This window comes from Mollisia scopiformis (assembly GCF_001500285.1).
Source record: "Mollisia scopiformis unplaced genomic scaffold LY89scaffold_10, whole genome shotgun sequence".
Lineage (NCBI taxonomy): Eukaryota > Fungi > Ascomycota > Leotiomycetes > Helotiales > Mollisiaceae > Mollisia > Mollisia scopiformis.
In genome coordinates, this window is record NW_017263590.1 from 869,581 (window position 1) to 893,204 (window position 23,624).

At 48.1% G+C, this 23,624-nt stretch overlaps 9 protein-coding genes across 9 annotated transcripts; 5 read left to right on the forward strand and 4 right to left on the reverse strand.

The window, feature by feature from the left end:
- Positions 1–15: 15 nt before the first annotated feature.
- LY89DRAFT_583060 (uncharacterized protein) lies at positions 16–2,930 on the reverse strand (the record flags this gene model as incomplete). The annotated part of the gene is made up of 4 exons (XM_018209193.1): positions 16–233; positions 287–2,319; positions 2,380–2,758; positions 2,813–2,930. 4 exons carry the CDS (start codon positions 2,928–2,930, stop codon positions 16–18), a joined length of 2,748 nt encoding a protein of 915 aa, XP_018072541.1.
- Positions 2,931–3,639: 709 nt separating this feature from the next.
- On the forward strand, positions 3,640–4,501 carry LY89DRAFT_668369 (uncharacterized protein; the record flags this gene model as incomplete). The annotated part of the gene is made up of 4 exons (XM_018213039.1): positions 3,640–3,642; positions 3,742–3,874; positions 3,982–4,196; positions 4,265–4,501. 4 exons carry the CDS (start codon positions 3,640–3,642, stop codon positions 4,499–4,501), a joined length of 588 nt encoding a protein of 195 aa, XP_018072542.1.
- A 1,773-nt stretch (positions 4,502–6,274) lies between these two features.
- Positions 6,275–9,871, forward strand: LY89DRAFT_41485 (AIP3-domain-containing protein). The gene is made up of 2 exons (XM_018207358.1): positions 6,275–6,620; positions 6,720–9,871. The coding sequence occupies exons 1-2, from the start codon at positions 6,459–6,461 to the stop codon at positions 9,558–9,560; spliced, it is 3,003 nt and encodes a 1,000-aa protein (XP_018072543.1). The 5' UTR covers positions 6,275–6,458; the 3' UTR covers positions 9,561–9,871.
- A 187-nt stretch (positions 9,872–10,058) lies between these two features.
- Positions 10,059–14,798, reverse strand: LY89DRAFT_41524 (uncharacterized protein). Its single transcript, XM_018207361.1, has 7 exons — positions 14,259–14,798; positions 13,170–14,193; positions 12,706–13,091; positions 12,521–12,657; positions 11,604–12,454; positions 11,035–11,552; positions 10,059–10,978 (listed from the first exon to the last, which is right to left on the reverse strand). The coding sequence occupies exons 1-7, from the start codon at positions 14,411–14,413 to the stop codon at positions 10,558–10,560; spliced, it is 3,492 nt and encodes a 1,163-aa protein (XP_018072544.1). The 5' UTR covers positions 14,414–14,798; the 3' UTR covers positions 10,059–10,557.
- Positions 14,799–15,151: 353 nt separating this feature from the next.
- LY89DRAFT_781275 (uncharacterized protein) lies at positions 15,152–17,271 on the forward strand. The gene is made up of 2 exons (XM_018222469.1): positions 15,152–16,846; positions 16,898–17,271. Exons 1-2 carry the CDS (start codon positions 15,234–15,236, stop codon positions 16,989–16,991), a joined length of 1,707 nt encoding a protein of 568 aa, XP_018072545.1. The 5' UTR covers positions 15,152–15,233; the 3' UTR covers positions 16,992–17,271.
- A 101-nt stretch (positions 17,272–17,372) lies between these two features.
- On the reverse strand, positions 17,373–18,234 carry LY89DRAFT_668373 (HAD-like protein; the record flags this gene model as incomplete). Its single annotated transcript, XM_018213040.1, has 2 exons — positions 17,373–18,168; positions 18,215–18,234. 2 exons carry the CDS (start codon positions 18,232–18,234, stop codon positions 17,373–17,375), a joined length of 816 nt encoding a protein of 271 aa, XP_018072546.1.
- Positions 18,235–18,623: 389 nt separating this feature from the next.
- LY89DRAFT_41400 (uncharacterized protein) lies at positions 18,624–19,382 on the forward strand. The gene is made up of 3 exons (XM_018207353.1): positions 18,624–18,849; positions 18,963–19,073; positions 19,163–19,382. The coding sequence occupies exons 1-3, from the start codon at positions 18,784–18,786 to the stop codon at positions 19,316–19,318; spliced, it is 333 nt and encodes a 110-aa protein (XP_018072547.1). The 5' UTR covers positions 18,624–18,783; the 3' UTR covers positions 19,319–19,382.
- Positions 19,383–19,586: 204 nt separating this feature from the next.
- On the reverse strand, positions 19,587–20,233 carry LY89DRAFT_583310 (uncharacterized protein; the record flags this gene model as incomplete). Its single annotated transcript, XM_018209208.1, has 2 exons — positions 19,587–19,624; positions 19,678–20,233. 2 exons carry the CDS (start codon positions 20,231–20,233, stop codon positions 19,587–19,589), a joined length of 594 nt encoding a protein of 197 aa, XP_018072548.1.
- Positions 20,234–20,878: 645 nt separating this feature from the next.
- On the forward strand, positions 20,879–23,348 carry LY89DRAFT_41393 (DUF1741-domain-containing protein). Its single transcript, XM_018207352.1, has 7 exons — positions 20,879–21,088; positions 21,136–21,258; positions 21,311–21,391; positions 21,439–21,592; positions 21,645–21,757; positions 21,804–22,141; positions 22,188–23,348. The coding sequence occupies exons 1-7, from the start codon at positions 21,005–21,007 to the stop codon at positions 23,176–23,178; spliced, it is 1,884 nt and encodes a 627-aa protein (XP_018072549.1). The 5' UTR covers positions 20,879–21,004; the 3' UTR covers positions 23,179–23,348.
- The last annotated feature ends 276 nt before the right edge of the window (positions 23,349–23,624 follow it).

The following is a 23,624-nucleotide window of genomic DNA, read 5'->3' on the forward strand; positions in this document are numbered from 1 at the left end:
AACAGGGTGAGCCATTCATTTAGCCTCTTCGTTGCCCTCCGATGTTCGAGCCTGAGGTCCGGTAGGAACCTGGTTATTGGCAGGACCATTCTGATGAGCTCCATGGGGCTGGAAGTTCTTGTTACCGTAGTTGCCGTTTTGCTGATTATTGCGGTGTTGCTGAGGACCAAATTGATGCATCTGCTGGGGACTTGTACCAAATTGGTTGGGACCGCCATAAGCACGCATAGGCACTGCACATTGTTAGTATTATAGGATATGAAGTTTTACAGAATGTTGAACCTACTCTGTCCTGGGGGCTGTTGAGGGTATATAGGTGCGAACTGCGGACCTGGGCTCATGCCAGGAGTCATACCATACATAGGCTGTTGGTGACCCTGCTGAGAACCTTGGCTCATCATCATTGGGGCACCTCTTCCTGGACTTGGGAAGCCATTGACTCCTGGCATCTGAGGAGGGTGACCGTTTCCTGGTGGCATAAAAGGTGGTCCACCCTGAGCGTACATCATCTGGGGTCCTGGAGCCATGCCTTGGGAAGTGAGGAATGTAGGAGCGGGATTCTGCATCATGATCGGACCCATTTGACCTTGTTGGGGTATGAATTGGTGCTGTTGTGACAAAGAGCGGTATTGAGGCTGCATTGGCGGAGCACCTGGGTATGCCATCATTTGTGGGTTGTAAGCCATCTGCGCAGATTGAGCCATAGGCGATGGATACATAGGGGCGTTCTGAAGACGCGGAGAGGCAAACGATTGTGCAGAATGAGATGGCATCATACGATGATCATCATGGCCGTTGAAAGGAGGAGTCGGTCCATGAACATGTTGATTGGCGTGCATGTTCATAGGTGCTTGACGTGGGGATTGACGGGCACCCATGTTATGAACACCCTGCTGTAGGTGGAAAGGTAGCTGATGCTGATGTGGAACTTGAGGCATCGCATGCGTAGTGTTAGGAGACGAAATTGGCTGCGGTGGGAACGGAGCCATTTCGAACAACTTAGCATAAGACATGTGCATGGTAGACTCTGGCTTCTCCTCATCTTCGACACGGCGCCAAAGTGGGAAAGTATCATAAGCAGGCTTCATGCCTCCAGTTGTCTTCCAGGTCTTCTCGGGAGCTGGCTTGATGGTCTTGATATACTCCAACGCATTAAACTTGTCCTTGATCGAAGGCCGTTCAGATTCCGGAACAGGCTTTCGTCGAAGTAGAGATCGAGAGATAGGAGTGGGAGGAACAGTATTTACAGCTGATCTAGGGCTAGAGCCTGAGCTAGGATTACCATTCGGGTTGAAGGTAGCTGCATGGGGACTTGGACGGAACTCCGTGCTGTGAGGATTCAATCGAGGGCCTTGAGCGCTTGCTACGCCACTTGAACGGCGAGAGAAGTTAGGATCGACGTTGTTTGCAGGACCAGTTGGAGGTTGTCTGGTAGCTTCATGAACAGCGCCCGGGGTGAGTGGAACTTGAGCCTGCTTGCTCTGTTCGATATTTCTCAGACGCGATCCCAGAGTACCAGGTGCTCGAGTGGGCTGGGTAGATGATTGAGGAATTGGGGCAGGGGCTCGGAATTGTGTCGAGTTTGCAAAACCCGGGTTGCGATTAGGAGTCTGGCGATTAGATATGGTCGATTGTGATGCTCCATGAGTAGCAGGGACAGGTCTCTGTGCCGGTCTAACATCTGCAGGTGGCGCAATAGGCTTCACGCCTTCGGAGGGGTTGGCTGCGGCTGCCTCAGCATTGCGTTTGGCCTTCTCTTGAATCTCCTTTTGCTTGACAGGATCTTTCGCAATGATCGAAACAAGATCGGAAGGTACAGGCGTGTTAAGCTTGAAGCTATCCGCAAACCTCTTGAGGTCATTCAGCTTGATCTCCTTGTCATTTCTGGCCCTGGTCATGCGAGCTTTCTCAACGTTTGTTCGTTGTTGTGAAGCAAAGTTCTTGAAAGCAGTTGTGACATCGCGCTCAACAGTGGCCGTCGCGTTGGGGACGCCGTCAGGCTTGACCTTAGGAGATGCTGTACGGCTAGCAGAAGAGGATGTAGTAGCAACAGCCTTTGGCTCAGGAGTGGCAGCAAAGCTGGATTCCGTTGTGGTGGGAGGCGTTGACACCTCAGGTTTGGCTAGCTGCTTGGGAGCTGGTGCGGTCTTTGTCTTCTCAACTGCAGGCTTGTCAGGACGGGCAAGCTGCGAGGAGATGATAGCAGGATCGACGGGAGCGCCAGCAACAGTGGATTGTCCAGTAGGAGCTCTTCTAGCCGGTGGGGTATATTTATTATTGGACGAAGTCAAGGGCGGGAAGTCCTGTCTTCGAACACCACTATATCTGTATTCACGTTAGCTATTGTCTAGAGATTACCGTGATGCAAAATCCACTCACTTGTCTTCTTCATCGAGACCACCATTCTCCTCAGCTGCAAGGTTGTCTCTGATGCGCTCTTCGGCAATGTGGGAGTTGGAGGCTACACTTCGCTCAATCTCACGCGCCTTTCTGTCTGCCTCAGCGAGCCGTTGCTTGTATTGTGGGTGAGCCTTATCGAGTGGAGTTGTGTAGATGTTCTCATCGTAGTCGGTCTTCACACCAAAGCGCTTCTCGTTCTCAGCGAATTGGTCCCAAGGAGCATTCGACTTCGATCTGGTCGATTCGAGAGAGCCATCGAAATCAGCTGGAGCATCGGGAACCCATCGTTGCAGTGTTCGTTCGCCTTGGTTCCGGTTGCCTGAGATTGCACTGTCTGTGCGGAAGGAGCTCGCGTTGCCTAGAGAAAATTAGTACGACGGGCAACCAGCAAAGGATATAGACAAAGATATACCATTCTGTCTGGCTTCGCCTTTGGGGCCAGTCAGATCCTTGCGTGGGAATGACATGTTGGATGGTTGATATTTGGTAGTGCCGTTCGACAAATCACTACCCTTCTTTCCCTGTACCATATTCGAAGCGCAGGCAGAGTGGAAGCTACTCAAGCTGCGTGCTGGAGAGATATCGTGCAGTGATCAATGTGAGGACTTTGGATTCTGTATCGCGGATCAATTAGCCAAAAATTCCAAGAGACCCTTGGAGGAGGTGGAGGAGGTCAAAGACGTGTCCGGCCTCGGGCGCTAGGCTACACAAACAGCAGGCGGGAGAGGGATCGATGATATGATGCAGGAAGAGGACGGCGGAGGGGTATTGGGAGAGGTAGAAGGATATCGCTCACCTATTAGTTGATGGGGTAGTGCGCGAGATGAACTCTGCGTAGATGCTCGTGCCAATGCTGAAATCGGGAGATGTTTCGATGACAAACCGCTAGCCAGCAGGTCGAGGTGTCGATGAGGAGGATGGGATCTGTTTGATTGAGAGCATTAGTTGGTGGGTTGCGGGTGAAGGTAGGGCTGCGCGAGAAAATCGGATAGATCGCAAAAGGTGAATGTGAAGCTCCAAGCTTCAGAAGTGTTCAACTTCAAAAAAGAGGCTGGTGATGGGGATGTCTCACCTCGGAAGATTGGAAATTATTCTGGAGCCCGCCTGCTCTCTCCTGCGCACATCGACGGTGGTAACACGAGCAGCAGATTGTCGACGAGACAATTCTGATGGGGAAGGGCGGATTGGTGAGGTGGAAAAGGCCGAAGTGGTGAAATTCGAGAAGCCGTCCAACAAGCGATGGTGCGCGATGCAACTTTCAAAAATAAACGACAAAAAGCGCTGGGGGAGAATGAAAGACTACGGCTGCTGCAGATTCACTACTCCTGACCGAAGACACAGACTCTGGCCATCAACCGCCGCAGATGGGGAGAGGAGATGAAGAAGCGTGCAGGAGAGACGCGGGTGGTGGTGGTGGAGGAGGAGAGGATTGAGTTGTCGTCCGAATTGGCAACAAGACCAGGCAAGAGAGTAAGTGAGTCGTGAAGGGTTGTCGATTGAAAGAGGTGTCGTTCCGGTATGGTCGACGGGCTTAGCGTTTCCTGAGCTCAGACGTCTCTGGCTGGCTCTGACTGGGCGAAGAGCCCTTGCACCTTCTCGGGAAGGCGAGGCCAGGAATGGGAAGGCGCGGTGAGGCGATCGAGAGGGTAGGGGAGATGTGGGTGGGTGTGAGTGTGGGTGCGAAGCGGAGGGAAACGAGGGCGGTCCAGATGGAATGGACGAGAGGAAGTGGGAGGAGAGAACAGAGGGGAGACACCGGCAGTGGAGGAGCTGGAGGTAGTGCAATCCAATCTACGGTACGCTACCGTACACTTCACATTTACGATTTACGGGGTCGCTTGCTTGCCTGCTCTCCTCTGGGAAGTCTTCGAGATGCCCACAGAAGCGGTCCAGATGGGAATGGATGAGAGAAAGTGGGAGAGGACAGAGGATACCGGCAGTGGAGGAGGTAATGCAACCCAATCTATGGTACGCTACCGCACACTACACATTTACAATTCATGGTATTGGTTGCTTGCCTCTCTGCTCTCGCTGGAAAGTCTTCGAGATGCGAGATGCGAGATGCGCACAAAAGCACAGCACAGAAGACGACAGATATTGATGGGATCTGTCGTTGAGAGCTCTGTCTCGCGCGCTCGTTCGTTCCTTCGTTCTGCAGCACTTGTCGGTCAACCACACCAGAGAGACGTTTTTTTGATGTGTGCTTGGGGCCTGTCTAGCTGAGGTCGGGCATAGGCGGCCAGCGCAATTGCGATGCGACGACGTTCTTCTAGTTCCTGAGCTGGTCTTCTTCGTCTAGGAAGTATCCTCCGTCTCCTCTCCACACAAGCACACAGTTCAAACCAGATATCTGCAGAACCGTCCTCACCATGCGAGCAGCAATGCAGTCATATAGGGCACGGCTTCGGCAGTGTCGTGTTTGTTTGAATGTGCAGGGAACGACCTGACAGTCAAGGGGAATGCAATGGACGTTGCCAGCGTAATTCGCATGTTGCTTGCTCCTCGCGTGCGTTTGTCACTCTTACCTACTAAACTCCACTCTGATAAGTTTCCCCCAGATTTTGGGCGATCATAGCATTGTTCTAAGAGCATAAGTCTCTCAAGTCGGCATGAACTACAGCGGCTGATTGCCTAGATGGCGCCAATCACCTCTGAGTTGTCACCGGCATTGCTTATCCTGGACCCAATCAAAAGTACCAGAATAAAGTATCATGGACCACAACCCCTCAGAAAGAATTAGGTAGGAAGCCATATGCAGTGCGCAATACCCCGCTGCATCCAAATCTGGGTAAGTCTTAATTCCGAATATTTGGAGCAGATTTGTGCTCTTGTACTTCACTAGAACAGAGATGCCACCATCAATCAACCACACTTTCAATATCTGAATTAAGCTCAGTGTGCCAGCTGCTGGGCAAACAGAGTTCGCCAATTTCAGATTAAAAAGGGGGAGGTTGTAAGATAAAGATACAAAAATAAAAGAAATAATTTGATTTACTCTGCAATAGAAGGAATTTCTGTCTTCGATCTTGGAAGCAGAAAAAAGAAACAGTAACGCCCTGTCGCATGACAATGTACATAAGTCATTGTAAAAGAACTGATATTGCGGACGGGAACCCAATCTTTGTTTTCGGAAGTTGTACCTCACACAGCATTGGATGCGGTACAGTCCTAGCTCTAATTCCGAGAAAAGCTGCTGTGCTGAGGTCTACCTATACTAATATGAAGAAGCATCCAGGCGAGGAATTATTAGATTGCATATCGATCTTTAGACTAAAAACACATTCTTCTAAACAATAAGTCCTATTGGATTTCTTCATTCACCCACCATTATTCCATATCTATTCAAGGATTCCAAACGGTGAAGCTCTGCCAGACTTATCGGGTGCAAGCGAAAGAAAGGATTCTCGGCAACTTAGCTCTCCTCTCCTTTCTTCATCTTCAGAATAAAGCCACCGATCCTGTGCCTGTCGGAATGCAGGGGAAAATCAGAAGAAAGGCCATTATTTGTTAAAAGCTACCTAGACAAAAGCAAGTGTCCGTGGTATAGAGAACGACCAGGCCGGATAAATGCTTCTAGAAGACGAGAAGAGTTTCAAAAGGTGCCACGAGGCCAAAATCTGGCTGGGCCGATGCTGAAAAACACTGCGAACGACAGAAGAGTCCAAAGAGCCCGATCTTGTTGACTTCACCGTGACACATTATTGCCCTACACCTCGATCAGGCTTGTCCCGGTCCAGGTTCATGTCAAAATAAAGTACATAGATTGTATGTACAGGATGACTCCCAACCCTCAAGCATTCAATCTGCACATCCATGTGTGAAGAAGACTCGCTTCGAGAAATCGGGGATAAACTTTGTTTCCACGCTAACACGCTCCTGCACGAGTTCGTATCTCAACCATCTGAGACGAATAGAGTCGAGAGCACGTTGAAAGCCTCCGAGATCATAACCTGGCCTTGCAACAACAATCTGACGACCTCTGTATGCTAGAATATTCACCGCGGACGATATTATGATTTGCTAGAGCTTTCAACACGACGACTTGAGGCACCGCAGAGATGCAAGCTCAGCGCTCCATTCAACGAAGGTCGCCAGCAGCCGATCCAGGACCTCCTCCTACGGTGCCTGCTCGGTCTATGTCACCAAGTGGTCCTGGAATGCCACCGCGCACATCATCTTCGTCTGCGAAATTGTCACAGAATGGGAGTCGGAGGCAAAATGTGAGTTCAGCGAGCATGGCGCAACCATGGCACGCCCCATCTTCTCCGGCCTAATGCCACCTCGAGATTGCTCCATATACTGATATCAAATTGCTGCAGACCAGTCAGCCTCCCCAGGGTAGCCCAGCAAATCCACCACTATCGCAGATCGAAAAGAGCGTCACACATCTCCTGGTAGCTACCAAACAGCTCCTCGAAACGCTCACACAATGGTCCCGACACCAAGCGACAGATTCCCAAGTCTCGGATGTGTATGTACGATTAGGTTACGAGTTCAATATTGCTTGCAGGGCATTTTCTGCGATAAACGTCGATATCACCGACCTGGGCAATGTTCCAGAGCTTCTTCGTCACATACTTGAATCCACACTTAGTCAGGAGGCAAGCGTGGAAAGTTTGGAGAAGTATTTACCCCGAATACGGGACATAATCATAAATTTACTCCACGGCTTGAAACGCAAGCAGCAGAAACTACGGCAGAAGCAAACGAGAGACAGTGCAAGTCAAAATGGTGATGGATCTATACCTCGGAATAGCAGCGTTGGCAGTGTTGCCAGCGGGAACACAGGTCTTACAAGCCTGCTAGACCAAGGAATCGCGAATAACTACCAGTCGGGAGACAGTGGCCCAGATGGGAGGGAGAATGTAGGTGGGAATGATACTAGCATTCCCCCGAGGATGTCCTCAGCATCTACGAATAGAAAGGGTCTGCCTGACAGAGTTAGGTCAAGAGAGTCTTTGTCTTCTGGAGGTTCGACTATGTCAAGTTCTACAATGCAAAGTATGCCCATTTTGCCGCCTTATCCTGGAGACGAGGCGCCATTGCCAATACCACCTGAGCAAGAGACAGAGCTGGAGAGGTTTCCACCTCCACCTCCTCCTCCCAAGCAACAAAATCCTTTGGCGGCTTTACAACGTGGTGGCGACTTGGAACGAAGGGCCTCGAGAAGGTACTCCGCCTATCAGATATCAAAACATCTTGGAGGTACAAATGGCATTCCAATGCTACCACCAGCACAAAATTCTCCAATACCGAATAGAGGGAGAAATGATGCTCGAGAGTCTATGCGAGCTGTACAGAACCGAACGGACCAACGACATGTACGACAACAGTCAACTCGCATACAAACAGATGTTTCGCCTGCTCGTATACCAAGTCGTATCTCCGAAGAGGGGAATGACGCTCCCGAGATCACACCTCCTGCGGAACAACCAGCAGACGATAGCCCCATGGCAAAGACGCCTGAAGACAAAATTAGACAATCCGTTGTTGATTTTGACGGTCTAAGTGCTACTTTACAAGGCCCACCTTCTGATTCCCTGCCAATATTGTCTGAACCAGAGAAAGAAGACCAGCAATTTCCTGAGCCACCTAAGCACCAACACTCCACATCTTCTACTTCCACCGTTCGACCACAGCCTCAACAAAGGGACCAATTCACGCCTGAACCTTCTCCTCCTCCAGGGAAAGAACTCACTCTTTTTTTGCAGTACAAAACAAAGGTTAAGAAGTTTGTGCTGCAAGATGGGTTCAACGAACTCTCCCTAGCACGACTTCAGCTAGCATTCATGGACAAATTTTCTTGGAATACTCATAGTACCGGGGTCGATTTACCTGAAATATACATTCAAGACCCCGTTTCAGGTGTTCGTCATGAATTGGAAGACCTCAGCGATATAAAAGATCGCTCAGTTTTGGTGTTGAACTTCGAGGTTTTGGACGAAGTGAAGCGTCACATTGATGAAGGGCTCGGTGGCATCAGAAAAGTCGTTGAAGGAGTGAAAAATGCCGTCGATGATCAGCAAGCTGCAATTCAACGTGTTTCTGATCGCCAACAGGACGCCGCGAAGGAGATTGCACGGCTAGCAACAGCACCTCCTCCCTCAACTGTGACTTCCGGCAGCATAGCAAGATCGAGTGGATTTAACACCTCAAAATTGGCCAGTCCAGCTCACTTGAACGAGGTTCAGAGCCTGAAGCGTGATCTGGCTGTCATTCGTCAGACTTACTCTAATTTCCAGTCTGAGATTCGGGATTCCATGAATACCATACGCAATAAAGCTTCTTCTGTCAAGGTAGAAGCAGCTAAAACACTCATTCCCAAACTTGATGACGAGTCTGGGAGAGCATATGTCAATGAGAAGAAGAAAAAGCTTAATTCAGAATACGACACCCTTGTGGGTCAAGTGGATGATCTTCAAGATCTTATTGAAGAGCTTCGCAAAGATGTTGTCACGCGCGGTGTTCGTCCTTTGCCACGACAATTAGAGACTGCTGCCAAAGATCTAGCTCAAGCAACGATGGGTTTGAAGAAGATAAGGTCTGCAGTGGATCGCGAATCTCCACTCTTCACAAAGGTATGGGAGAGAGAACTCACCCAAGTTGCAGACGATCAAGAGAGCATGAAACAGCAGAAGCAACTGAACGAGGATCTCCAAACGGATCTCGAGGAAGTTGCAGAGGTGTTAGCTCTCGTCGAGCAAGCCACCAAAGAGCAAATGAAAGATGCTCCAGGCGCAAATGCAACTCGCAACATCTCCCAGACCCTCCGGCACGTCATCGCAGCAGATCCAGCCGAAGCAAAAGAAGGTGTCCTAGGCCAAGTCCGCGCTCTGCAGCCCAACCACGAGAGCCGTCTCGAAGCAATCGAGCGCGCCGAAAGGCAGCGCCAGAAAGATCTCGAAAGTAGACGAGGCGGCGAGTTCCAGAAAGAACTAGGGGCATTCGTGGAAGAAGGGAAACTGAAGAAAGCAGGAGGCTTCGAGGAGGTTGAGCGGGCGAGGAAACTTAAGGATGAAAGGATACGGAGAGAAGTGTGGGAGAGGCAGAACGGCATGACTCAAGCGGACGCCACTGCCGATGAGCCAGCCGGAGACGAACCTCCCGCCGAAGAAGGGGAGGAAAATGCAGAGGGGGGAGAGGCACCAGATGAGATTTGAGGATTAAATCGAGGGTTGTAATTTTTTTTCACTTTCCATGTCACAAAGGAACGAACGTCTTGACATACATACATCGGTTCTATGTTTTTTTTTTCCTTCTTCTTGCTGGTCTGGATTATCTTACTACTTTAACGATGAACTTTTTATGAGGTGCTTGCTACTAGGGTAGTTAGTTGCGTTGTGTTGCGTTGAAGCATGGCGTTGGGTTTAGGTACATGCATGCATCTATCTCTCTTTCTTCTGCGTGTGGTTGTCGTGTAAATCAGAGATTGAAGATTGGAGATGGAGAAGGAGAGAGAATATGATTTAGGGAGGAGGGAGGAAGTGAGGGAAGGATATTTTTGTTGACAGATGGAATGAATGAATGGATGAGGCGGGTGAGTTTTTCCTGGACATAGGGTTAAATAGTGGGTCAAATGGATGGTGGTATTATATTGTGTATTCTTGGGATGTCCTTCTTGCTGTGTAGTTCTTTGTGAGATTTAATGTGTGTCGAAATATCGGTCATTCGGTGACGGGGAATGCTGTCAAATCCTGCCGGAAAATGTCTAAGGATTCGAAGGATAATTAGGTGTTTCTCAAGGTCGTATTTCAACCTGACTGAGTAGCAGATAGTAAGTCTATGACTTGGGATATGAGTCTTGTATGCAGAAAGATGCTAGAAGTTCAGGATAACGATCCCTCTTCAGACCAGCTATTCATCTCGCTAACCCCTTTCCCGCTCGGTAAAGCCCCTGACAAGGAGAGCTACCTATCATTCCAGACCTTTCAGAAACAGAAATCTTCACCAGTCATGCACCCTCAACAATCATAGGCTCTGGAAACTATCTAAGGAGGTTGAGAGAAGCTTAGAACTCCGTTCTAGCTCTCTTATTTGGTGGGAGTAGAGGCCCTCGCTCTTCATAAGGTATCGAGTCTCGGGAAGTGACCCATCCAAAGTCCCAAGAAGTGGAAACACTGAGATCGAAAATAGGCAAATCGAAGTCTGATCTAAAAGCTATTTTTTTGTAGAACGACTTTTCCTGTGAAGGTTTTCCAACTCGTGTGGCGGCTTGGGTACGCCTGACCCTATTTCCGGTACCGCCCTACTGATCCGCTGCCCAGGATGCGATGCGAGCTCGTCCGAGTCCGATGGCGGCGACTCGGGACGGAATATGGAGGAACCACTGGTTTCGCTGAATATTGAAGTTGCGAATGTTGATGGTACACTCGAACTTGTTCCAGATGATCCAGGGCGTGTTTGCGGAGGTCCACCAGAACCTGATGCCATTGCATACGAGTTGAATGATTGGTCGAGGAATGGCACTCCGGTCTGAAGACCATAATCTTCATATCTTTCCACGTCGAACTTTTTGGTAATGGTTCCAAGGAGCATTTTGTATACGTTACCGCGTGCGGGTTCAACATCGATTGAACAGCTAGATTTGTCTATCAGTTTGGACCATGACGAGGGTGAAAAATTAGGGCCACATACACGTTAACGTCTACAAAGCGGAAGCGCCCATCATCTAGCCTGTTCAGCCTATCGATTGCCACCGGATCGTCTCCGAACCGAATGAATTGGATTGCAACCGATGGACCATCATGTCCCAACCTGATCAGTGTTTCCCTTAAATTGCCTGCTACTACGTCTCTCTGTGATTCATCTTGCCAGATGCCATCGGTTAAAACATAAAGCAAGAGAGGTTGACCGCCCTCTCTCCGTATAAGACGTAGATGTGCATTTACGATTGCGAGCAGTCGGAACAACAAGTTCGAGCCATTTCCAATTTTCGGTTTAGCAACCGAGCTTCCCATTGCTGCAACGATGTCTTTGAAACCCTGAAAGAATCGCGAGTGCTTACTTCCCTCAATCTTTAGATGGCTCGAGCCAAATTGCAAATCGATTCCGTTGCCTTCTAGACCACGGAGTTTGAAGAGGAGAGTTTCGAGCAGATAGGTAGCCTCGTACCAATATGGTATCATGGTTTCGCTGTTATCAACCAGGAATATCTGTAATGTTTCAGCGCAGCTCACTTCTAAATATCCAGGGCAAGGACTTACGATATCAAAATTGTGAATGTAACGGGAAAGGGTCTCGTCCTTGCGCATCCTGCCAAGGATTTGTCCCTTTTGAAGTTTTTCGAGCTCTTCTCTTGCTTGGAACACATTTTGGTGCATACTGTCCGGCTGGGCGAACCCTGGTATGGTTGGTGGAATTCTGGGACGAAGAGGACTAGAAGTTCGCTGTAGAACCCTTGAGGGATGTTCGACAGCTTCTAAAGCGGACGAGCGGAGACTTTCCTTGGACAGGCGTTCTGGTAGAGCAGCTGAAGATGGCTCATCGGCAATCGAAGCCGGTGCAGATGAAGTCGCCGTTGAGATAGTCGACAAACTGGAGCGCAATATGCCGGGAGGGTTATCATCCTCTGTTTGCAGAATTGATAGAATATCCTGAGGAATCTCTTGGTTCCTGCGTACAGCCAAGACTTGTCTCTGAATAGCGTCGAGCCCGAGGCAGATCCCGTCTGCATCGAATCTGGGGATACTATTTACGAGCATCCTGCGGTCAACTAGATCAAGGACTCGAGAAGTGACTTGATCGGATGTGCGAAGTGCAGTTCTGAGAAATATGTGCCAAGACAGAACACCTGGAAGCACCTTTGAGCCGTCATGGAAGAAATCGTCGATGTCGATTCGCACTTGGTCCTTTGAAGTCGTTCCCAACAGTTGCTGGAGGTTAACCCGACCTCCAATCTCTTGGGCCCGAAGAGCTCTAAATTGGCTGATGCCCTGCGAGCCCAGAACTATCCATGTAGCAGCAACAGAAAACACACAGCCAAGTGACCATATATCGATATTGCGCGAGATTTTGGATTTGGATAGACTACGCTGGCGATAGCATTCAGGGGCTCCTACATCTCCAACATCAATAAATGCATCGCTATATCATCTCGATATCAAAAGGACTTCAGTCTTACCATATGACTCAGCTCCCCCGCGAAACACTCCTAGCTGTTCTGTGCCAGGTCTGGCAAATTTGGTAAATCCAAGATCCGCCAACTTGAACTTCCCGTCGATGAGGAGGATATTGTCTAGCATGATGTTTCCGTGTAATCTACTTCCGTTAGAGACCAATGATGTTGACTTAGTGCAGATGACTGACCCCTGTTGATATGGTCGGCTAAGGTTATGAATACTTCGGACAGCTCTAGCTACATCAAATAAACGTTTCCAGAAGGCATCCACTTCAGACCGCAGGACTGGTGGGTTTTTGTTCAAGAAGAACTCGTAAAGATCTAGCTCTGCCGTTTCCAAGATTAAATTATAAGTGGTCTTGAATTCTTGATGGACTCCGTCCGATTTATCGTCCAAAGAACTTTTCAACGACTCAGGCCTTCTCTTAGATTGCTCAGATCTTTCTCGGTGGGTGTACTCTCCTAGGCAAGTTATCATGCCCCCTTGTTCTCGTAGGGCGACAAAAGCGTCCCTCTCGGCATTGAAAAGGTCTCTTTCATCTTCTTCGAATACTTTCAAAGCAAAATGATACCGCTGAAAGCTAGTCAGCTAGGTTATATTTCGTAAGGACATGCATCAAAGCAAGTCACATGGAAAAAAGATATGACTTACAGGACCAAGTTCATCATCTGTTCTATTGTAGCGAGAACTCTTTACTGCCTCTCTCAGACTGTGCCCCAGAAATTCTTCAGGAACCTCGACTTCCCACAAACTTGCTATGCCCCCATCATTGTCGATTCTGACCTTTCGAGAAAAGGGCATTATCTTGATTTGAGAATATTCCCTGCCCATGTGAAGGTCAAGTCTCGCTGGACAATATTTCCATTGCAGCTGGTGGAAATGCATTGCAACTTTTTCTGCATCAGCAAGCCTCATTTGTCGGCATATGCTTCGTAATGAATATAGGTCAACTGGGAGATGTTTGTCTGCCTTGTCGAGGCTCAGAAATTTAATGACAAGCTCCCCGTGACCCAGTTCTAGGAGTATACTAAAGATCAAGAAGCAACCATCAATATCACGAACCCTTGGCTGGCCCTGATATGCGTATGTAGAAGCCAGGAGACGTTCTGCTTGCGTGATTTTGCGGTTTCCATGTTGTACAGTGCTCCTGAACCATTCCGTAAGCTTTGATACCAAGACGAAGGGACGTGTGGAAACGCTAGCCACTGTGCACTTTTGCAAGACATTCATAAATCCGAGAACTGTGTTGTCGTCACTATGTGTGGAAGGTTTGAATCGAGGTGCCAAAGGGATGCTAGGCCTGGGGGTGGGTCGTATTACAGGAGGTTGAGAGGCTGTAGTATTTGACGATGGAGACAATTCGGGAATGCTTGTATCTCCAGATTCAAGCGTCTCAGGTAGTTGTGATAATTCATTTTCGGTATCAATTTCACGCCTATGCGAAGGTAAAGCTGACTGTAGCGCCGAAGTGACCCGTTCAGAACTCGGGTGCTCTGTTGATGCCCTTTTGATAGCTAAGATCTTTTTGCGTCGTTCCCAATATTCGCCTCTTTGATATCGAACTGCTTGCAACGCTTGAAGTGGTCTTGTAAGGTCAAACAGAATACCTATCAGATGATCGATCTCCAGTATCATTCTTGCCAGCTCCGATTTTCCCTCGGAGTGCATAGTCAATCTTATGCCAGTCAGCGAATAATGTCCTGGATCCTAAGGGAGTGATTCGAGAAGGGAAAAAATAACCTTTCCGATGTTTGTAACGCCTCTAGTTTACTTGTTAACTCAATGATATGGGTAGATATATCAATTTCTAGTCCATGTATCTGCAGCAAAGCATTTTTGACTAGTTCTAAAACTTCTGAGTTGGCTAAGAAGTCGGAAGGTAAGCTTAGTGTCATTCTCTTCTGCTTTCTAAGGAGGAGAATGCCAGCAATCCCGAGGCTTTACGGAAAGGATGAAGTACCATAGACATCCCCCTCATTTGTGTCGATCGGCAATGGGAAGGCGTCCAATTCCGCGTCCTCTCCGCCTTCCACTTCTATCTCGGCATTCCAAAGCTCAAAACGAACAATTTGGTCATCTAACAGCAGGATGATAGAGCTCCAAAGGCCTTGTTCATCCTTCCTTTGCTTGGAGTATTCGAGAAGACCTCGATGCAGTTGATGAAGACCCCGGAGACATAGATCATTGAGTTCATTGAGATCCGACAGAGCGATATCGTCAGTCGTAGATAATGCCGCTATCTTGAATTCAGCCATAATGTCAACTTGTTACGAATGATCTTGGTCTGGGGAGTCTGATGATGCATTTAATTATGGGAGTGATATATGCCAGTACATGTTCGACTAATCCTTGTATCACCCACGAAATCGGGAAGGTCGTTCATCTGAGGCTCGCATTCAGCTCTCATGTTTTTCGAGGCTCAAGACGGCACGGCACACACAGGCGGGACGAATGGATTGGGCGGCCTTGTTCTAGTGGCGCTCAGCTCATGCAAGCCTGGACAAATCGGGGTATGCAAACCAATTACACGCCGTAGTAAATGGCACTGTCCTCAAAAGCAATTAGTTGACCAATGCTGGAGCCCGGCATTAACGCCCGCATAGGAGCTGGGATACACAACCTCATCGTGGGTTATTCTGCTCAGCTGCACATAAGCACCTGCTAATCTCGCTTTGTGAATAGTCTGGGACTCAAGTGCCACTTCGACGCTCCAATATGATTGAAGTTGTCACAATTCTGAAAGCAATCTCGGCCAGCATTGGGGTGTTGAATTTTGCTTGGCATGGGGTAAAAGAGTTCCGAGACCATGGAAAAATAATGGCAAGATTTATACTGGATGTCCAGACCATTCATCAGTTGTTAGGACTTTGGGAAATCGAATGGAAAATCGGAGACTCGGAAGATGAAGGCATCAAGTGTTTTGGCCCAGATGGATGGAGGTTAATCCGACAACAGATCGCTTCGATTGTCGATACGAGTTTGGGACTCGTCGGCTTGCTTGCCCCACCACTGCCATCTGGAAAGAACGATACGTCGACAATATCGGAAGGAACCTCGTCTATCCCTTCTCATAGAAAGTTACTTAAACGCAGCGGCCCGCCCCCAGAAATCCTGCTCGGGAGAGAATTTCTGAACAGCCAATCCCACCAAACTCTCGAAGCACTTCAGGAATACAAAAGTTACGAGAAATTCTGCGACAAATCCTCGTCCTTTGGCCAAAAGCTTTGGGACGTCTTGATATCGAAGAATACAGACGTCTTGGAAAAGATAAAATCCCTCGCAGAAGGGTACCGCCAACTGGAAACCTTGTCCGATAGCAGTTTTGAAGCCTGCTATAAAAATGAAAACCTTTCAGCAACTATGCCTATACAGGTTCGACAAGACGCAGTCCAGAGACGATATGACTCCAAGTACGCAATTGGTTTTCGAAAGAATGCTACGAGCATCATCTACGCATCAGCTTTTCCCACTCAGGACGCCGAAAGTATTGGACTACAGCTTGAAGAACAAGTCTTGAGTGCTAGTTATTCAGTACAAGATACTGACGCTATTAACTATACCTTAATTCTTGAGCCATCCAAGCGAGAAGGATCTTTCGAACTCTCTGTCAAGGCAGTTGGACCTCGGAGACCAGAAGCAATCGAACCAGCCTCAACTTTCACAGATGCCTGTGAGCAAGCTCGGGACAGCTACCAACAGAAACGCCAGGTTTGGCTACAGGTCAACTCCAAACAAGAATTTCTATATTATTCTATCGTAGCTTCTCCATCACAGCCTGGAGGTGAAGTTTCAAGACTGGCCGAACGCCTCCGTTCCCAATACCCTGAGCAACTTCTCCCGTACCGCGAAAGTCTCGAGCTCCTCTTTCGTCTTACCTGCTCATCTTACCTTCTCTTAAACACGCCTTGGATGTCGGCGTTCAGCAGCGAATGTCTAATCATTCGAAAAGGCGGAGAAATGCCTCCCCGTTACTCGCTTGGCTTTCGAGAGATAGATGGAAGCAGATGTCAGGTCCTGAAAGCACTGCAAACCAGTTCCGAGCCGGAGGCGTACAGCATCGGAATCTTATTAATTGAGCTAGCATTGAGGAAGAAGGTGACGGGTTTCCAAAACCAACCTCTGAAGATCCAACTACTCGGCGAGGATAAGCTCGAGCCTCTTAACAAGATCATCGACCGCGCTGGGCAGAGACTGACTCGAGCATTTGCCAAGATTCTCCGGCAATGCTTTTTCCAAATTCAAGTCCCTCGGGATTGCTACGATCAAGAGCAGAAAGACGATCTCGAGCTTTACATGCTTGAGGGTTTTTACAGGAACGTTTTAAAGCCGTAAGTTTAATGTACCACGTTCTATAAGGTTTTGTGGCTCATCTAATGTAGTCTTGAAAGAATGAGCCACAAACGAATAGCTGTACCAAGCAATACCAGGCCACTTCGACCGAGGAACGTCCTTCAGCCGATAGCGACGAATTAACATTCCTGTCTTGGGAAGTGTTTCGGCATTCTAGGAGTAATAGAGTGTCTTCAAATCCCCATATTGAATATCGAGTCATGCTGCGAATACAGATCTTCGAATGGATGCAAATTAGTGGCGTTGTCTCGACGAGATATATGGCCAAGAGGTTGAGGTAGCTTGCAATGTAAAATGCGGTTCAGATGTCCTTTCTTCACACCCCAGAAAGTTAGGTAACTCAAAAAGTAATTTGAAGCTGAACCTGAGGCGGAAGATCCCGTCTAGAATGCGATATCGAAATGTCTATTCAGCAGTGCTGTGAAAAAACCCATATGCTTTACAAATTTCTGTTCTCCTCATATGCTTTGACCTGTATCAAGGATTTAGCGCCCACCAGCGCTCTCACTTGACAGCTATTCCATACTTCTCATATGGGAAATCTGCCAAACTAATCCTCTGCTCCGCCCACCCATCACCTATCTCTCCCACCACCTCACCACTCATCTCTTCCTCCCCTTCCTCTCCCCGTCCAGCCAAAACCAGATCTTCCTTCCCCTGCATAACCTTCGCCAAATCCTGATGTGGCACCCAAACCACCCTCATCCCAGCTCTTCTCCCGGCAACCACACCAGGAACAGCATCCTCAAACACCAAACACTCTTCTGGCTTAATCTTCTCTTCTCCTTCCTCGAGAGTCTCATTGATGGCTTTAAGCGCCAAAAGATAGATATCTGGAGACGGCTTTCCTCTCCCCTTCGCAATCCTAGTATCATCTCCCAGAATCTGTCTATTCTCCGGAAACAAAGTAAACATATCCCCCAAACGACTCGTCTTGATCCCAAAATGCCATTTCGAGCTACTCGTCGCGAGGGCAATATGTACTTTCCCCGTGTTGTTCAAATCTTGCAACAGTTTCAAGGCACCGGGTAATGGTTCGGCTTTCCTGAACTCGATGTCTTGGATCGCGTGGAGTTTGGACGTGTATTCGACAGCGTCGATGTGTGTTAGATTGAAATAGGCCAAGAGGCGACGAATTGCTTCGGCGGCGGGTCGGCCTTGGAGTTGGGGTTTTATGATCCAGTCCATGGGGCCGGCGGAGTAGGTTGATAAGAGGATATTATGACACTGGGTGTAGATGTCCTCTGTGTTTATGAGAAGGCCGTCCATGTCGAAGAGGCATGCCCTGATTGGGGAAAAGCTGGGTGGTTGTTAGATAGATATTTATTGCGAGTGGGAGAGCTTACTCTGTTCGTGGAGTTGCCATGCTGCGTGGGTTTAATTCCACTATTGTCTTTAAATGCCGAAATTGTGTCTCGTTTGTAGGAGTATTGAGATCCCAAATGTTGCGCTTATTGATTTTTGACGAGGTGAGTCGCGGTAGATGCAACGATAAATGCTGTACAGCCAAGCAAGCCTCTCGGCGTGACTCAGAAATACAAATTTCAACAAAACATTTATTGCAGCTTGAATTCACGATAATTGGCAAGAAAAATTTGAGATTTATTTGGCTATCTTTAGTCAATTTCAAAAACTGTTGCAATACTGAGTCCTTTCCAAGCATATCTACAAATGGACGTAGAAGAGAGTACAAATAGTAACATAAAGAGCAAAGCGAAAAGCGAAACCCTGACCCTCGAATTAAGAGGTAAATTAAGCCACAACCCTTATCTTAGACTCCATTCCAGGAACGAGTTCTTCCTGCACGAAACCTTAATAATCATATGACGTGCGTACCTCGCAAACACGCCCCTTCCAAAAAGAACACCTCAACAACGAGCATGTCCCCCAAGTCACTGTGCCAAAATACGCCAAGATGCCAATCGTGCACATAGTCCTTTTTGAATTCAAGCCGTCGACTGAGAGTGAAGTTATCCATGATGTACGTTGATCGTTAGACTTATGGCGGGGTTAATGCGGGGTCCTGAAACGCTGTATCCGAAATTTCGAATTGGAAGCATAAGACCGAGAAAATTTGCTGATATGAAGGTTTAGGTCTGCAGACGTATGCTAGCATTGAAGCAGAATTGCGTCCATCCTACGACTAAGCAAGCATACATCCTAGATAGCACGGGCGGAAGAGATAATTCTCCTGAAGGACATCAAGTAGTTCCGGCCCCCTCTCTATACACCCTCCTCTCGTTGCTGGGAAGCGGAGTTCAAAGGAATTTGTGGCTGATGTTAGAATGTGTTAGGGTGCTTTCACGCATGCATTTGTTTCCCATTTCGCGAGCGAAGAGGATCGAAGATATTACTTAGAGGAAGATCCGGAGCATTTGGCTTTCGTGAAGAGTTTGGAGAATATCATTCAGAATATTAGAGTAGTGGATTACAGTCCTGGCATATTCTGAAATGAGGGTAGAAGAGATATCAAGTCTCAATGAAATGGGAATGTGAGCACAAGCCATGCGAAATGCAGGCAAGATGTTGTCTTAGATGTACAAGTACGGTACCGTCTAGCGCATATCTGGCAGACGTTTCTTCATTTTGAATGCTATTTTGCATCGATAAGCCATCTAGTGCTGATGCTGGTATCCAAGCCAAAGCCAAACGCCATCCCAATGCAATGCTATGCTCATGATCGTTGAAGTCTAGTGGAAAGAGAGGTACTCGTAGGCCTTAAACCTTGAAGGATTCGCCACAACCGCATTGTTCCGCTGTAAATAAATGTTAGTATAAGGCTAGTGTTTATAGGGTAAGTTATGCTTACTGATGTTCGGATTGTTGAACACAAATTTTTGGTTCAGCTTATCCTCGACCCAGTCCATCTCACTTCCAATGATGCTGAAAAGTGCTTTGCTGTCAACAAGGACCTTGACACCATCTTGCTCAATCTCCTCATCAAATGCTCCCGGCTTCTCAACGTACTCCAGACTGTATGCCAATCCGCTGCAGCCACGATTCTTGACCCCAACTTTGATGAGCTTCGGATATGGTTGATTCAGCATTTCCTTCAGCTGGCCAACTGCTCTCGGTGTGAGACTCATGGCAGCCTTGCGTGCTCGTAACTTTGGTCTGGTCTTGGCTCGAGGTTGTGGCGAAGTTGGTTGCGACTTCTGAGCTTCTTGCTCTGTGAGACTAATGCTTGACTTCTCCTCCGCGGGTTGCTCCATGCCAATATCATGTTGCCCAGTCTGCTTCGGTGGTCTGATGTCGTTGACCTGGGGAATGCCCCCGGCAATCGAAGTGTCGGGAATGCCCGCGTTTCTTGGAGGAGGTGGTGGTGTAGCTAAGGAGTATGGTTGGTAGGCAGTGCTGGTTTGCATCTTCCGCTTCGAGGACATCTGCAGAGATTGAGCAGAAGAGAAGCTTCGTAGGACATGTTGGGAGGGACGAGCAGCAGATGTTGCTGGCAAGGAGGATAGCCGGAGGAAGAAGAAGTTGTTTGATGGCATTGCCAGTGGGCCCAGTACTCGTTGTACAGACATCTTGATGGTCACAGTCGATCAGATTAAGGTAATCAGATCTAAAGCAGTCCGAAACGTTGTAGATGTTCAAGGGAGGAGTCAAGGCCTTGAGTACTATCCTCGTTGGTAATCTGGCGCCACTTTGATGAGCGCATGCAGACAAATCACGGAACAACGATTGACCGATGAACCAATCACCGCCTGTGTATTTCTAAACAGAACGATGGGCGCCTGAGGCAGAGAACAAACGGTTCAGTGGCAGGAGTGAAAGATGTGAAGACAAGAATGGTCTCATAAATTTCAGATATAGTACTAAAGAAGCATTCAAAGGTGGCTTCTAGTGCTTCTTCCAACCTTCCACAAACTCCCATCCCCATAAACGGTGAAGTGATGTAATATATGAGGAAGCCGCTAGGCCATTAACGCTCTAGTATAGCTGCAGATCATATCTCGGCTCGAGATTCCTTAAAATATTGGGACGCTTGTCGGGTCGGCGCTGACGAGGCAGATGAAAGATTGGTGGTTATTAAAGAAACCCGACAAAACAAAACACATTGAAACAGCTTTGGCAACCTCCTTTGCTCTTGTGTACGCTGGCTCTTCATAGGACTTCTTGTCATGCAATGAAGGATGGAGCCTTCGCCTTTGACCCAGCAGGCTCGTCCGGATGTTTTCCAACAAAAGGTCGTCTCGCTATATGAGGACTTGTTCAAGGTACGACAGACTCCGTTGTCTGGCAGATATATGGTAACACATTGTAGGATGAAGAAGACCATGAGAAATCGGAAGGATATTGGAGGGAATTCTTTCTCTTGAAACCAGACAAGTCCACATTACAGAAACTCATCCACGACTTAAGCCCCGACGATCTGCTGCATCTCCAGGTACGAGGCTGAGTTACAACAAAGGAAACAATGATTCTGAACTGCGACATAGGACCAGACACGACAATTGTTTTCGAGGGCAGTTGGATGCATAAAATCAGGAAGTGCTCCAACTGATGCGCATGCGCTCGACGTGAGTCTGAAGTTATCCCTTGATTCAGGACGAGGCTGACAGAATAGACCATCACCGCCTTCCTCGCATCAGTCCTTCCAAAGAAATACACGAACCCGAGCTCCGACATTATCAACGTCATTGCTGGGCTAGACCGAGTCGATGCTGTCTTCACAGATTTTGTTGCTGCGCTGGATATTACAATCAGGACAGGTCGGAATTGTAAGCTCTCTGCTACAATCCTCGCGCTACGGACATACTTATATTTCTATAGTGGATATTCGCCAAAAAGCCATCCAGGTTGCCTTGTCCGTAGTCTCCGGTGCATACCAGACGAGTCTCCTTTCGTTCTTCATACACCGCGATCTCTTTCCGTCTCTTATGAAAGTATGTTACTCTGCCCTCGCCAAATGGATCAAGCTCACCATGTTAGTTTGTACAAGATTCCGATACCACTTCTCGCGCATTCGAACCCTTCACTCTTCTTGGCCTTTTAGCGAACTACAATAAATTCGAATTTCAAAACCCCTATAGGTTACGGTTGGACGATTTCGTCAACGAGGGTACCATACAGAAGATAATAAGATCTGTGGGACGAACTTGCGCCATCTCACGTGGGAAATATGTCACAATACAGGATGATTTACCGGAAGGCTGGTCAATTGGCAGTACATTGACCATGATAGGGCTAGGAGCAATAGCTCCCGCTGGTACCAAAAGTGCTACTCCGGCCATTGACCCCGACTTAGCCAAAGAGATGTTTGCGAAGCTGTATGTTTGAGGACTCCTCTTTTGAATACAAGCTGACTATTCACAGACCAGGAAGTGAAGCTGCTGTTTTGCTGGCCACTTATGACTTCGCACACGCGAACAAGCTATTTTGTTTCAACTTCGTATCTCTGCCCGGAGAAAAAGGAGTCGAGGCACCTATGAGTAGTTTCCTGTCTCTGACCTCATACCTACTGCAGCACGCACACTCATCCTTAAGGACGACGCTGTACTCGCATCTTAACCTACTGATCCTACGGCTTTTCATTGAAGATCAGATTCTCTGCAAACGCATATGTAGCGAAGAGAGCAAGCTCTCCATTAGGCTATGCCGCCAAAGACAACCATACCTACCGCTAGTCAGAGGTGACAGGATATTGGCAGCTACAATATTGGATACGATGATAGATGGAATCAACCATAATCTACGGCGGCGACTTGATGTGGATCTATACATTCTTTGCGTGGGCACTATCTTACGAATAATCTCTCACCTTTCTCGGTCTCGAACACGGCTCCATTACCACTGGTCAGAGCTGTTCAGATCTCTTCTGTCCTTGGTCCGCTTTCTTACGACCTATACGGCGGATTTAAAACAGAGCAGCCACATCGAGATTTTACTTGACGATCTTGTGAACTTGATTGCGCTATCGCTCTCGGCAGGTGAAGCATTTCTTCCGGGTCCGGCGGCTTACGATGATCTTTTCTACAAATTGGTAGAGACAGGAGAGACATTGGTGAAGTTCCGGGATAACTACGACCTGGGAAAAAGGCCGACAAGTTCAATAGAGACCTTGATCAGCGTTAGCACGCATTACAACCAGCTGCTCGCCGATGGAGCATCGGGAAGGAGAGGCAAGCAGTTGACCAGCGCACAGGTTGCTGGTGTTATCAAGCAAGGGTACGAGACCTTGAGCATCCAAGCGAAAGAAGGGCTGGATAGCTGGGACAAATATCGAGAGGCTGACAAAAAGAACTTCCTCAAGAAGATGGCTCGAGCTGCTGTCACTGATGTCAAAACTCTCATTGAGGAAAATTGAGGAGCCTTTGAACAGCTTATAACTGCGATTCTAACTTCCAAGTTGTGATATGGTCGAGAAGACATGTGATAGGTCGCGGCTGACGCCAAGATGTCCAATTATGTGCTTGGTTATGCGGCTAAAGATGGCCACCGATTCAGGAGCCGCGGTGCTTCAAGTCTAAAATGGCTGCTGGTCGGGCGGTAAGTGACCTTGCGGCGGCGCTTCTAGACAAAGGCACCTAGCGAATCAAAGGTCAGTGAGGCAAACTCTTGAAACCTAACTTGAAGGAACACGACTTTGAATACCTATTCCCGACACTTTCCGGGCCTGACCTGAGTCACAACTGCATCTGCATCTTCAAGTACAAGTACTCGTGATTGACTCCGCCTCGCACGATGAACAAAAAATCACTGTGAGTGGAAGGTGTTCGTGAAGATCAGATTTTGCAGGGATCAAAAGCTGGT